General features: G+C 33.2%; 1 protein-coding gene across 22 annotated transcripts in view; it reads left to right on the top strand.

Annotated features, from left to right (window-relative positions):
- The window catches only part of DLG1 (discs large MAGUK scaffold protein 1), a 267,402-nt gene that overhangs the window by 126,377 nt on the left and 125,210 nt on the right, over positions 1–15,815 (top strand). For 14 of the 22 annotated variants that reach the window (XM_020887873.2, XM_070466201.1, XM_020887877.2 and 11 more), the window contains one exon: positions 3,829–3,927. The exons of the other annotated variants lie outside the window; for them this stretch is intronic. In XM_020887873.2, the coding sequence (XP_020743532.1) occupies positions 3,829–3,927 (99 nt within the window). The remainder of the gene's footprint in view (positions 1–3,828; positions 3,928–15,815) is intronic. 22 annotated transcript variants of the gene reach the window in all.

Below are 15,815 nucleotides of genomic sequence, written 5' to 3'. Positions count from 1 at the left end.
TCTATCTATTTTCATTTTGTTTGTTTTGTTTTTTTTTTTTTTTTTGGTGAAATCGTGTGGTATTTGTCTTCCTCTATCTGACTTAACTTCAACTAAATTCTTTTAAAACTATCTTTTTCTCTTTGTCATAAATTAGGAGTCAGAATCTCTTGGGTTTTTCAAACATTTTTAAAAAGTTATAAATATTCCACTGAAAATTGGTAGCACTTAAATTGTTTGTTTTAAGCTCATAATATGGAATTCAACTTTTTTTTTTCCTATAGGAACAGTATATAAATGGTGGCTAGAATCCCAAGACAGAGACTTTATTCCTAATTTATTTTTAATTGTGATAAAATATATGTAACAAAATTTTACCATTTTAACCTTTCTTAGTACACTTAAGTACAATTAATTCAGTGTCAATAAATACATTCATGGTGTTGTGCAGCCATCACCATTGTCCATCTCTGTAACTTTTCCATCTTTCAAAACAGAGAACTCATTTAGAGAACTCATTTAAATTGGTAATAGTAAAAAGAAAGAAAGAAGGAAACAAAATCTAATGGCTTACAATCTCTTTCTACAGAATATAAGAAATCCAGGTAACAATAGTCTAGCAAATCTTTTCCTCATTTGTCACAAGTTAACTTTTGTGAGCTTAAGCTCAGTTGTAAAAAGAAGGGTTAAACTTGATCCCTAGCTTCTTCAACTCTAATGGTCTTATAAAAATCATTGAAAATTTTAGCATCTTTTTGAACAATTAATGTGAAACGCATTTTCAGTTTATTTTCTAGAAAATGAGATGGTAAAATATTATAATTGTTTTTCTCTTAATAGTAATAGATCTTCCATCCCTCACCATGCATTACAGCATCACTATATATTCATTGTTGACAATTGGAAAAGTAGAATTCAAAATAGAGGCAGGGGAAAAACCATTCATAATCCTGTCCTCAGAGGTTAACTTATCAAACATTGCTTTCCATTTTTTAAATACAGTTTTTATCTTCTCTTTTTTACTTAATGTCATGCCATAGGCAGTATCCTATATGACTTATAGACTGTTCTTACAGATGATTATTAATCAATGCATAGTATTTGCGTGCTAAATCGCTTCGGTCTTGTCCGACTCTTTGTGACCCTATGGACTGTAGCCCACCAGGCTCCTCTGTCCATGCAATTCTCCAGGCAAGAATACTGGAGTGGGTTGCTATGCCCTTCTCCAGGGGCATAGTATTTAATCTTATGAAATTATCATTATTTGTGCAACCATTCCAACACCTTATATTTAGGATATTTTGCATTTTCCCAAGTACAATGTTCAAAAGAATATATTGAATATTAAGACATTTGCTTTTTTAATATTTCCTTAGAATTCGGTTCAGTCACTCAGTCATGTCCAACTCTTTGCGACCCCATGGACTGCAGCATGCCAGGCTTCCCTCAGGATAGATTAACAGAATTACTAAGTCAAAGAGTTCAACATTTTTAAAGCTATTAGATTGCTTTTCATAAAGTTTGTGTGAAGTTATATATCCAACAGCACTGTGAAGGGACCTGCTTTTGCTGCATTAAAAATTTTTTGAGATGTTTAATTGTGATAAAATATATCTAACATAAGATTTGCCATTTTAACCAATTTTAACTGCACAATTCTGTGGCATCAGTTAAATTTCCAGTATTGAGCAGCTATTACCACTATCTATTTCCAACTTTTTCACTATCTCAAACTTACTTTGTAACCATTAAGCAGTAAATTCCTTACCCTCCTCTCTCCCTTGCCCCTGGTAGCTTCTAATCTACTTTATATGAATTTACTTATTCTAAATATAAGTGAAATCACAAAATACAGACCTTTTGTGTCTGGTTAATTTCACTTAGCATAATGTTTTCAAGGTTTGTCCATGTTGTGGCAGATACCAGAATTTCATCCCTTTTTATGGCTGAATGACTGTCCATTGTGTGTGTGTGTTTGAGTGTGTATACACACACCATGTTTTGTATTTCTGTATCTGTTGATGGATACTCTTGAGTTGTTTCCACCTTTTGGCTATTGTGAATCACCAAACACTAGGGTAAAGTATTCAAGTCCCGGTTCTCAGCTCTTTTAAGTATTTACCTAGGGGTAGAATTGGTGGGTCATATGGTAATCCTAGGGGTAGTTTTTTGAAGGACTGCCAAACCAAACTGTTTTCCATAGTGGCAGCACCATTTTCCATTCCCACCAGCAGTTTTTGATGATTCCAATTTCTGCACATCCTTGCCAACATTTGTTACTTTCTGTTTTTGTTTTTATTTTTTATTATTGCCTCCTAGTAGTATATGTCATTGTTACTTTGATTTACATTTCCCTAATGAATAATAATATTGAATAGATTTTCATGTGCTTATTGTTTTTTATTTTAATTGGGGTTTTGTTGCTTTTAAATGTTGTAATAGTTTCTTCTGTACAATGAAGTGAATCAGCTATATTTATACATATCCCCCTCCCTCTTGAACCTCCCGGTCACCCACTCCCCACTCCATCCATATGGGTCACCGCATGCACCGAGCTGAGCTCCCTGCCCTGTACTATAGGTCCCCACTATCTGTTCTACACGTCAGTGGATGTCAATCCCAGTCTCCAAGTTCATTCCGCTACCTCCCCCCTCATTCCATGTCCATATATCTGTCCCCTACATCTGTGTCTCTGTGCCCTGCAGATAGGTTCATCTGTACCATTTTTCTAGATTCTACATACATGCATTAAATATGATACTCACTTTTCTCTTTCTGACTTACTTCACTCTGTATGACAGACTCTAGGTCCATCCACATCTCTACAAATGACCCAGTTTTGTTCTTTTCTATGGCTGAGTAATATCCTATTGTATATATGTGCCACATCTTCTTTATCCAGTCTTCTGTTGATGGACATTTAGGTTGGTTCCATGTCCTGGCTATTGTAGTGTTGCTATGAACTTTGGGGTGCATATGTGTATCCTCTTTGGAAAATATCTGTTCCAGGTCCTTCGCCAATGTTTTAAATTGTCTTTTTATGGTGAGTTATAGGAGTTCTTTATCTGTTCTTCATGTTAAACCATCATCAGATGTACAGTTTGCAGGATTTTCTCCCATTCTATGTTGTTTTTCCCTTTCTTGAGAATGCCATTTGCTTCACAAAAGGTTTGAATTCTGATACAGTCTAATTTTTTTTACTTCTGCTTTTGATATCATATTTAAGAATCCATTGTTAAATCCAGATTTATCCCTATGTTTTCTTCTAAGAATTTTATGGTTTTAATGCTTGCATTTAGGTCATCAGTTAATTTCCAGTTTTTGTATAGGATATGAGGTTAATAATTCTTATGTAGAATATGTCATTGGTATAGCAAATATTTATGAATTAATCCAGGTAACAGAAATTGGTACTTTTACAAGACACCCTTTCTGTGTTTCATTTACATCTTTTTAAAAAATAATTGAATTAGGCATGAGAGTAATTGATTCTTTGAATGCAAGGAAGCAAGTGGTCAAATATATCCTGAATGCTATAAAAATATTTTGTAGTCTGTGAAGAGAATGTCTTATCTCCCAGTGGAGGAATATTGTTAAATCATTATTTATTATTATTTTCATTTAAACATCTAAAGAGTAGTCACTTATTTTAACTAGAGTCATTAAAATTATTATTAGTGGTATAATTACTTCTAAGAGCATTTTATTATTTAAATGGAAGTAATATATTATTTTACCTATTTTAGTTATTTCTGAAAACTATAATTTATCTTTGTGACAAAACTTTCTGTTGTATGTTTCCCTTTTATTTTGTATTTTTCCTGATTTTTTGTCATTGATGATTTTTAGCCAACAGAAGCTGTATCTCCCTCTTCTCCCACTGTCCCTGTGATCCCTGTCCTGCCAGTCCCTGCTGAGAATACTGTCATCCTACCCATCATACCACAGGTTTTTATTAGTTTCTTTTTTCTTTATATAATTTTATTTGTTTTTAATGGTTTCATTTGTATTCTTTTCAGATCATTTCAACTGTTTCTTTGTTAGATTTGGTTATACACTTTGGACTTTAAATGATATTTTTAGGGAGCTAAATATCTGGGATTTAATATAAGATGGGTTCTATATTTTGCTGTTTTATTAGGTTATCTACAAAAAAGATACATTCTAAACTTCATCATATTGAACCTCCTTAGATTTGTTATCATGCCTTTTATACATGTAAGTCTGTTCAAAACAGTTTTAAAATTTATTTGCTTTGGGAAATTTTGTTTATTTTCTAAAGATAGTAAAAAATAATGATCCCTCCTGATCTTGTACTATATGTGTCCTTTTATATATAGCATTTTGTTTTCCAGTTTATATTGATCTTCTTTGGAAATACTCAATCTTTCTGTCATTTGGTAGGACAACATACTTCACATTTATTATTGAAAAATAATAACTGATGTATATAAAGTATTTGGGAACTCTTTATGATATCTTTGCAACTTTTCTGTAAATGTAAAAATACTCTAAAATTATGAGTTTATGTTTTTAAGTTAACATGTAGCAGTCAAAAAATACAATGAGATAATAGCCAGATGTCAGAGAATCTGAATATTTGTAGCTTTCAGAGCTTTAGTATTTCCAAGGGACGGCTTGTTAGGACAATAACTACTCTACCAACAGAGTTATCCGAAGGTAAAATCACGGTGTTATTAGTAAGTAGGATAATTGAGGTCTTTCACACCAAAAGTCATTATCTCATTTTAATGTGTAAACAAATGGATTTTTAGGTAATTTTACTATTACTGATCTGTAGCATAAAATCTAGTGAAAATGGTGTTTTTGCTGTGTAAACAGTGTCAAAATAAGTCCTATTAGGGGGAAAAATGAGTTATCACCTTTCATTGTTCTCATCTCAGTGCCCTTCTCCTCCTGAAAAGTGAAAATCAGTAAGAACATTATACAAAATTAAGATTCTAGGGGAAATATAGGTATTACACTAAAACTTAAGAAAATCACGAAAAGTCAAATTATAAAACTACCCAAAATTGAATAGGTAAGTCCAGATGAATATTTTCTGTACAATGCAAAGAGAAATTGAATTTATAAATTATAAAATATAATTCTACATAGACAGTCAAAGGGTTATTGTAATAATGTAACGTTCTTCCAAGTGACTAGGATTTAGTAGCACAATACTTTTTAAAGTAGGAGACTTGAAAGTTTATTCTAGTCATATCACCTCAGTTTGTCTTTTGATGTCAAAATAGTTTTCTGGAACCCTTTGAAATTTTGTAGTAATTTCTGCTCTTATATTCAATTAGGAACCAGTCTTCTCCTGTTCAGAAGTTCTCTGATTTATTTATTCCAAGCATCCCTAGCTTAGTATCACACTACACTTGAAAATTGTTTAGAGATTGCATAACCTTGTAATTATAAATAAAGAACTTAGATTGATCTGGTTTAGAATTCTAGTTCTGCCGCTTCCTGTGCTCTCCAGTATTCTTGCCTGGACAATTTCATGGACAGAGGAGCCTGACGGGCTATAGTCCATGGGATCACAAAGAGTCAAACATGACTGAGCAACTAATACTTTTTCATTTTCCTAACACTTACTAGCTGTGTGATTGAGCAGTTTCCTTAACCTTGATCTTGTTACTCACCTGTAGCACTGATGATGATAGTAGTACTTAATTGAGATGTTTTACAGTGATTGAAAGAATAATATGCATGTGTAGCTGGCACTTGATCTTGGGTATTTGTATCACTAGTGTTACTTCATATTTGCTTGAGACAGTAAACCAGGGAGCAAGTTTAAAAACTTAACAGGAGAGGCTTATTTATATTACCTAACCTCATTTTAGGTTTTAAATATACTTATAAAAGTCTAAGTAGAATAGTTTAATAATTTGTTTTGTTTTACATGAGAAGGCTGTGGGTGTGCCTCATTTTGCAGAATAAGTGAGTGTATACCTGAGTAATTGAATATAACATATACATTATAAAATTAATGAGAGTGATTAAAATATTTGTCCCCAAATGAATTTTTAAATCCGTATCTTACATATAACCTGATTTTAACATTTTAAATACATACAGTTTTTCTTCTAAAGATCTACTGCTTTATACTTTGGATGCATCAGGAGATGATAGAAACAGAAGATTTAAGATTTAGAGTCTAGTCCTGCTTTGTGACTCAAATTATTTAACTTCTCTGAGTTTTATACTCCCTTCATCTATTAAAAATGGGGGCTGACACCTGTCTATTTTAAAGTGAGTTTGAGGACAGATAGATAGCTAGAAAGATGATAAAGTTTTAAAATATTGTCTTATATTATTTCTAGAACTTTAAACTTTCAAAGTACTTTTATATTGATCATGTCATTTAAATTTTATGAAAATATGAAAACTATCATGCTTATTCGTTAGAGTGGTACAGAGATAGATTGAATGGCTCTTATTTATTTATTGAAGGATAATTGCTTTACAGGATTTTGTTTTCTGTCAGGCTTCAACATGAATCAGCCATTGATATACATACATCCCCTCCATCTTGAGCTTCGCTTCCATCTCCCCATCCCACCCCTCTAGATTGATAGAGAGCCCCTGTTTGAGACATAGAGCAAATTCCCATTGGCTATCTATTTTACATACGATAATGTAAGTTTCCATGTTACTCTCTCCATACGTCTTATGCTCTTCTCCCCTCTGCCCGTGTCCATAAGTCTGTTTTCTATGTCTGTTTCTCCATTGCTGCCCTGCAAATAAATTCTTCAATACCATCTTTCTAGATTCTGTATATATGTGTTAGTATACAATATTTATCTTTCTTTTTCTGACTTACTTCATTCTGTATAATAGGCTCTAGGTTCATCCACCTCATTAGAACTGACTCACATGCTTCTTAGGGCTGAGTAACATTCCATTGTGTATATGTACCACAATTTCTTTATCCGTTCATCTGTCGATGGACATCTAGGTTGCTTCCGTGTTCTAGCTGTTGTAAATAGTGCTGCAGTGAACATTGGGGTACATGTGTCTTTTTCAATTTTGGTTTCCTCAGGGTATATGCCTAGGAGTGGCATTGCTAGGTTATATTATTCCTAGGTTTTTAAGGAATCTCCATACTGTCTTCCACAGTGGCTGTATCAATTTACATTCCCACCAACAGTGCAAGAGGATTCCCTTTTCTCCACACCCTCTCCAGCACGTATTGTTTGTAGACTCCTTGATGATGGCTATTCTGACCAGTGTAAGGTGGTATCTCATTGTAGTTTTGATTTGCATTTCTCTAATAATGAGCAATACTGAGCATCTTTTCATGTTTGTTATCCATCTGTATGTCTTCTTTGGAAAATGCCTATTTAGGTCTTTTTCCCACTTTTTGATTGGGTTGTTTGTTTTTCTGGTATTGAGTTGTATGAGCTGCTTGTGTATTTTGGAAATTAATCCTTTGTCAGTTGTTTCATTTGCTATTATTTTCTCCCATTCCAAGGGTTGTCTTTTCTCCTAGTTTATAGTTTCCTTTGCTCTGCAAAAGCTTTTGAGTTTAATCAAGTCCCACTTATTTACTTTCATTTTTATCTCATTACTCTAGAAGGTGGGTCATAGAGGATCTTGCTTTAATTTATGTCATTGAGTGTTCTGCCTATATTTTCCTGTAAGAGTTTTACAGTTTCTGGTCTTACATTTAGGTCTTTAATCCATTTTGAGTTTATCTTTGTGTGTGGTGTTAGGGAGTGTTCTAATTTCATTCTTTTACATGTAGCTGTCCAGTTTTCCCAACACCACTTATTGAAGAGGCTTTCTTTGCCCCATTGTATATTCTTGCCTCTTTTGTCAGAAATAAGGTATCGATAGGTGCATGGGTTTATTTCTGGGCTTTCTATCTTCTTCCATTGGTCTGTATTTCTGTTTCTGTTCCCATACCATACCGTCTTGATGACTGTAGCTTTGTAGAATAATCTGAAGTCAGGAAAGTTGATTCCTCCAACTCCATTCTTCTTTCTCAAGACTGCTTTGGCTATTCGGGGTCTTTTGTTTCCGTATGAATTGTGAAATTTTTTGTTCTAGTTCTGTGAAAAATGCTATTGGTAATTTGGTAAGGATCATGTTAAATCTGTAGATTGCATTTGGTAGTGTAGTCATTTTCACAATATTGATTCTTCCTACCCAGGAATGTGGAATATCTCTCCATCTGTTTATGTCATATTTGATTTCTTTCATTGGTATCGTATAATTTTCTGTATACAGTACCTTTGTCTCCTTAGGTAGATTTATTCCTAGATATTTAATTATTTTTGTTGCACTGGTGAATGGGATTGATTCCTTAATTTCTTTTTCTTATTTTTCATTGTTAGTATATAGGAATGCAAGTGATTTCTGTGTATTGATTTTGTATGGCTTTTGAAGTTGCAGAAAGAACCTGGACTTTATACTGAACCTAACTCTACCAATTCCTGGCCTCGCCCTTTCCTGGTTGTGTGATGGTGGGAACATTACTCGGGTTCTCATAGCCTCGGTTTCTCCATCCACATAGAAACTGAGCACATAGCAATCGTATAACAGATGCTAGTTCTTCCTATTGACGATACAATCTCTAAGATACTAGCCTATTAATATACACCCAGAGTAAATACTCTTCTTTAATACTAGATTCTTTAGGCCTTTTTTTTTTTAACCAGTTCTGAGGAGATATGTAATGAAAGTATTATTGCAATGCTTTATAGCTAATTTTATGTGTTTGTATGAAAAGTCTATGTTCATACTCAAATAGACGCTTTGGAGGCATTGTTTTTAGTTTAATTATTTGTTACTGTTTCAGTCATGTAAATACAAAAATAAATATAACATTGTTCTTTTCCTCTGAGAGCCTACTATCCATGCAAGAGAGAGCAGATAACTCCCACATGACATGAGAGGAACTAAGGTTAGAAGTCTATCCAGTATAGAGTATCCTATTGCTTTTGGACAATGCAAGTTTCACAGAACATATGAGTGTTGACCCTTAAATGATTTGATCATTTGTATAATCTAAAGCATGGCTTGTTAGGTTTTCACTTTACTAGTAATCTTAAATACAATAATATATTTGAATCGCCTTGATGGGCCTTTTTAAACCACACAGTATCACTTGACTGCAGTGCCCCTATTCTGTTTGTGTCTTGGATTTTTTTGTTTGTTTGTTTTTGTGTTATTTTCAAATTATTTCACACTTACAAAGAGTTGCAAGAATTGTACAAAAATTTCATATACCCATGTCTCCCCCAATTGTTAAAATTTTTGCCTACCACATCTGCTTCATCATTTCTCTTCTTAAATAATTGAGTATGATTTTTTTGTATACCAGTTAAAAGGAAGTTTTACTCATGTTCCCTTACCCTAAATATTAATACTTTATGATACTAAATGTCTTCCTGAGAAAGAAAAATATTGCTATAATATAGTGATCTAAAGCAGAAAGTTGGCTATCCTGCCAGGCTCCTCTGTCTGTGGAATTCTCCAGACCAGAATACTGGAGTGAGTAGCAGTTCCCTTCACCAGGGGATCTTCTCAACCCAGGGATTGAACTCAGATCTCCTGTGTTACAGGTGTATTCTTTACCATCTGAGCCATACTACAGACCATAATTCTATTTTGCCAGGTCCTTTGTCCATCCAAGACATTAGTGTTCATGAATCTACTTTAATCTAAAGTAGCGCCACAGTCTTTCATGTGTGTGGCCTTTTACGAGAGAACAGGCTAGTTGTTTTGTAGAATACCTGCAATTTGTGTTTATTTGATGCATTTTAATAATTAGGTTGAGGTCATATTTTTTCCTTTTTTAATTGTAATAGACACATAATGTATATTACACCACCTTAACTATTTTTAAGTTTACAGTTTAGTGGTATTAAGTACATTCATATTGGTGTCTATATATCACCATCATCCATCTGCAGAACTTTTTATTCATTTTGCATAATTGAAACTCTGTACCCATTAAACACTGAATTCCCCATTCCTTCCTCTGCCCTCTCACCTCCTGGCCGAGGCCTTGGCAACTACTATTCTATATTATTTCTCTGTGATTTTGACTCAAGTACCTTAGATAAGTGAAATCATAACAGTTTATGTCTGTTTGTGACTAGCTGATTTCACTTAGCATACTGTCCTTAAGGTTAATCCATGCTGTATACATATGTAGCATCAGAATATACCTTCTTTTGAAAGCTAAATAATATCCCATTTTATGTGTATATCAGATTTTCTTATCCATTCGTCAGTGAACAACTCAAGTTGCTTCCACATTTTAGCTATTGTGAATAATGCTGCTATGAACATGGGTGTACAGATACCTCTTCAAGACCCTGCCTTCAGTTCTTTAGAGTGTATACCTGAAAGTGTAATAACTGGATTATTGTGTAACTAAATTTTTAGGGGAACTACCATACTATTTTCCACAGTGGTGTAGCACTTTATATTCCCACCAGTGAAGTACAATGGTTCCAATTTTCCCACATCTACAGCAGCACTCCTTATATTTATTCTGTTTTCATATTGTTAGCCAAACTGATGGGTATAACGTGGCATCTCATTGTAGTTCTCATTTTCAGCTCCCCAGTGAAGTGATGTTGAACATCTTTTCATGTGTTTATTTGCCCTTTGTATATCTTCTTTGGAGAAATATCCTTTACCCATTTTGAATTGTGTTGTTGGTTTCTTTTGAGTTTTAGGAATTCTCTGTATATTCTGGATATTAGTTCTTTATTAGATACATGATTTGCAAATATTGACTTCCATTCTGTGGGTTGTCTTTTTACTCTGTGGATAGTGTCATTTGATGCACAAAATTTTTAATTTTTAACAAGTCCAAATTGTCTATATTTTCTTTTGTTGCCTGCACCTTTGGTGTTATATTCAGTGAATCACTGCCAAATGCAGTGTTATGAAGTTTTTATCTTGTGTTTTCTTCTTAGGGTTTTATAGTTTTAGGTCTTTTATTTAAGTCATGGATCCATTTAAAATTAATTTTTGTATATGGTGTTAGGTGTTAGGCTTCATTATTTTGCATTTGGATATCCAGTTTTTCAGCACTGTGTATTGAAAAGACTGTCTTTTTCCCTTCGAATGGTCTTTGCACCCTTATACTTGAAAATAATTTGACTATATATATGTGGGATTATTTCTGCACTGTATATTCAATTCCAGTGGCATATGGCTGCCTTTATGCCAATACCAAACTTCTGAATACTGTAATTTTATAGTAAGTTTTGAAATGAAGTTTAAGTTCTCTAGCTTTGTCAGTTTTAGGATTATTTTGTCTATTCAGATCCCTTGAGATTCCATATGAATTTTAGGATGGGTTTTCCTATTTCTGCAAAAAGACATCATTGTTATTTTGATAGAAATTGTATTAAATCTATAAATTGCTTTGGGTAGTATTGACATCTTAACAATATTAAGATGTCATGAACAAGGAATGTGTTTCCATTTATTCCTATTGTCTTTAATTTCTTTCAGCAATGTTATAGTTTTCATTGCCCAGATATTTCACTTGTTGGCAAGTTCATTCCTAACTGTTTTATTCTTTTTGATGCTGTTGTAAATTGAGTTGTTTTTGTTTTCTTTCCAGCTTATTTATATTTAGGAATGCAGCTGATTTTTGTGTTTAGACCATATACTGCCACTTTGCTAAGTTTATTAGTTCTAACAGACTTTTGTGTGGTTCCATCAGAGTTTTCTACATATATGATCATATTATTTGCAGACAGATAATTTTCTTTTTTTCATTTGGGAAATTTATTTCATGCTTTACAGGGAAACAGAAAGGAGGGTCAGAGTACCGCTTGTTTTGGCCTTTTTTAAAAATTATGAAAGTATGATAACATTTACAAGAGACTTGGAAAATACAGAATATGGTTATATGTAGTTCCACTACATATTACAATTATTTTTTAAGTAGATAAATTAAAATTTTTAGTTGGGAGTTTCAGTATTAAACTCTCGAAAATTAATAGAATGAATATACAAAGAAGTAGAAGGATATAGTAGTCCTGAAAAGCACTATGCACCAGTTCATCATAATCAAGATTTATACAGTTTTCACACAACAGTAGGACACAAATTCTGTTCAAATTCCCATAGATTGTAAACAAGGAGACACTGGGACATATCCAGGGACATAAGAACAGGTGCACAAAATGGGTGGTCTAAAGATACTGAAATCATACAGAGTTTGTTCTCTTATCCTTGTAGAATTATGTTAGAGATCAGTATCAAAAGAAACTTGAAAATAACCCACATATTTTCAAATACAATGTAACATTTACCAAGAGAGATCTTTGACTTGGTATTGAAAACTTCAGTAAAGTTAGAAGACTGAAAAAAACAGAGGGTGATTACAGAGAAGAAAACATTTAAATGAGAAAATAATATCAGAATGGGAAATTAATGTCAAAGACACTTTAAAATCTCATGTATTTAGAAATTTAATGTCTACTTTTAAATGATGAGTATGTCTAAGAAGCCATAGCAAGGAAATAGAAAATATTTATATTAGAATAAAAATTGAAAAGAGAATTTACCAGAATTTGTTGCTTGCAGCTGAAGCTGCTGGATAATTTTTCTTCTTCTTATTTGTTTAATTGACTGATTTTCAATACTTTGTTAGATAGAAGTGGTGAAAGTGGGCCGGCTTGACTTGATTTTGATATTAGAGGGAAAGTTTTCAGTCTTTCACCATGGAAGTATGATGTTTGCTGTAGGTTTTTCATATATGACCTTTATTATGTGGTGGTGGTTTCCTTATATTCTTAGTTAAAATATTTAATACTGTCACATACTTCCTGCATAGATTGAGATGGTCATGTTGGTTTTTTTTTACCTTCTTCTTCATTCTGTTGAATGTGGTATGTTACATTGATCAGTTTTCCTGTGTTGAATCATCCTTGCAATCCAGGAATAAATCCTACTTGGTCATGGTATATAAAATTCTTAGTATAATGCTGAATTCAATTTTTGTTGAGATTTTTGGATCAGTATACATAAAGGATATGGGTGTGCAGTTTTCTTATAGCGATAATGCTGGCCTCAAAGTATAAGTTGGGAAGTATACCTTCCTCTTCAATTTTGGGGCAGGATTTGAGAAAAATTGATGGTAGTTCTTCAGATGTTGGGTAGATTTCACCAGGAAAACAATCAGATTTCAAGGGTTTTTGTCAGGAGATTTTTTATTACTGATTCAATTTCCTTATTAATTATAAAGTATTAAAATTTTTTCTTCATGATTTGGCATTGGTAGGAGTTTTTCCATTTTGTGTAAGTTATCCAGTTTGTTGGCTTACACTTGGTCATAATAACTCCTGTAATCCTTTTTGTTTCTGTTGAATTAACAATAATGTTCCCACTTTCATTTCTGATTTTAGTAGTTTATTCTTCTCTCCTTTTCCCTTAGTCCATCTAACTAAAAGTTTGTCATTTGTTGATCTTTTAAAAAAACAACTATTGGTCTCATTTTCTCTATTATTTATTTGATTTTTTGGTTAATAGTATGTCATTTAATTTCCACAACTTGGTGAATTTTCCAGTTTGCTTCTATTATTGCTTACTGTCTTCATCCATTTTTGACATAAAACGTGTTATGTTGGAGAAGACTCTTGAGAGTCCCTTGGACTGAAAGGAGATCCAACCAGTCGATCCTAAAGGAGATCAGTCCTGAGTGTTCTTTGAAAGGACTGATGCTGAAGCTGAAACTCTAGTACTTTGGCCACCTCATGTGAAGAGTTGAGTCATTGGAAAAGACCCTGATGCTGGGAGGGATTGGGGGCAGGAGGAGAAGGGGACAACAGAGGATGAGATGGCTGGATGGCATCGCCGACTCGGTGGACATGAGTTTGAGTAAACTCCAGGAGTTGGTGATGGACAGGGAGGCCTGGCGTGTTGAGATTCATGGGTTGCAGAGTCAGACACGACTGAGCGACTGAACTGAACTGAACTTTATATGACAACTTTCTTACTAAATCTATTGAGACGTAATTTTGGCCCAACATATGGTATATTCTGGAAATGATCCAAGTGCACTTGAAAAGACTGTATCCTGTTGTTGGTCAGAGTGTTCCAAATATGTCTGTTAGATCAGATTGGTTTATTGTGGAATTTAAGTGATTTTTTTCTGTACTTATCTTTTGTCTGGCTGTTTTACACATTAATTTGAATAGGTGATTGAAATCTTCAACTATTATTTGTTTACTCTCTTTAATTCTGTCGCTTTCTATTTCATAGATTTTGATGGTATAGCATTAGGTACATGAATGTTAATTGTTTTATTTTCTTACTGTATTAAACCTTCTACTAATATATAATGTTGTCCTTTGTCCCTTGTAACTTTTTAAAATTTAACTTCTATTTTATCTAATATTAGTATAGTCACTCCTATCTTTTAGTAGCTAGTTGCATGGAATATCTATTTCTGTCCTTTCACTTTCAGCCTGTTTGCATCTTTGGATCTCAATGAAGTCTCTTGCAGAAAACATAGTTGGGTCGTGTGTTTTTATCCATTCTGCTTTTTTTTGATTGGAGGGTTTAAGCAATTTGCATTTAAAGTAATTATTGATGAGGAGAGGCTTCTGTCATTTTGTTATTTATTTTCTATATTTATTACAGATTTATTTCCTGCATTTCCTGCATTACTGTCTTATTTTTTGTTTGGTTGATTTTTTATATATGTAGTGAAATGTTTAAATTCCTTTCATTTTTCTTTTTATGTATATTCTATAGCTAATTTCTCTGTGGTTACCATGGGGATTACATTTAACATCCTGAAATTGCAACACTCAAATTAGAATTTATATCAGTTTAACTTTAGTGATATATGAAAACTCTGCTCCTCTTAACAGTTACATCCCCACCCCTTTCAGTTGTTTATGTCACAGAATTACAACTTTATACATTATATGTACAAAAATGTAAACTAACAATTTTTAAATGCATTCATGTTTTAAATTATGTAGAAAATAAATGTGAAATTACAAAGCAAAGTTACCATAATATTAATTTCTGGGCTAGTAATTGATTTTAGTTATTTACTGATGTTGACATCACTTCTGTATGAATAATTCACTTTTAAACTAACTTTTAAAATAGAAAATTCCATGCAAGAATACTGGAGTGGGTTGCCATGCCCTTCTCCAGGGGATCTTCCTGACCCAGGATCAGGCATAGCAACCCACTCCAGTATTCTTGTCTGGAAAACCCCATGGGTAAAGGAACCTCTTGGGCTATAGTCCACGGGGTCACAAAGAGTCAGACATGACTGAGTGACTAACATGCCCACTTCTTTAAAATATAGTTTAAAAAATATTAGTCTCTTAAATCATGTAGATAACAAAAAGTGATGTTACAAAACATTATTAAGATAATGAAGAGGGTTTTTTTTGTATTTATCCTTATTACCAAGGTCTTTATTTCCTCAGACATCTAGAGTTACTGTTTTGTGTCCTTTCATTTCTACGTGTAGGATTCACTTTAGCATTTTTTTCAGGGCCAGTCTATAAGTAATGATCTCCTTCAACTTTGTTTATTTGAGAATGTCATAATTTTCCCTCATATTTGAAAGATTGTTTTGCCAGTTACTGAGTTCTTGGTTGACGGTGTTTTTCTTTTAGCACTTTGAGTATACCTGCCCACTGTTTGCTGACCTCAAAGGAGCTCTTGTATATTGAGTCACTTTGTTGTACTGCTCTCACAATTTTCTCTTTGTCTTTCAGCAGTTTGATTTTAATGTGTCTGAGTGTGAATCTCTCCAAGTTCATCCTACCTTGAGTTTTTCAAGCTTCTTAGATTATTTATATTCATGTCTTTCATCAAATTTG

The sequence above is a fragment of the Odocoileus virginianus genome, chromosome 4 (genome assembly GCF_023699985.2).
Source record: "Odocoileus virginianus isolate 20LAN1187 ecotype Illinois chromosome 4, Ovbor_1.2, whole genome shotgun sequence".
In the NCBI taxonomy this organism is placed as follows: Eukaryota; Metazoa; Chordata; class Mammalia; order Artiodactyla; family Cervidae; genus Odocoileus; species Odocoileus virginianus.
This window is presented reverse-complemented; position numbering and strand designations above follow the sequence as displayed.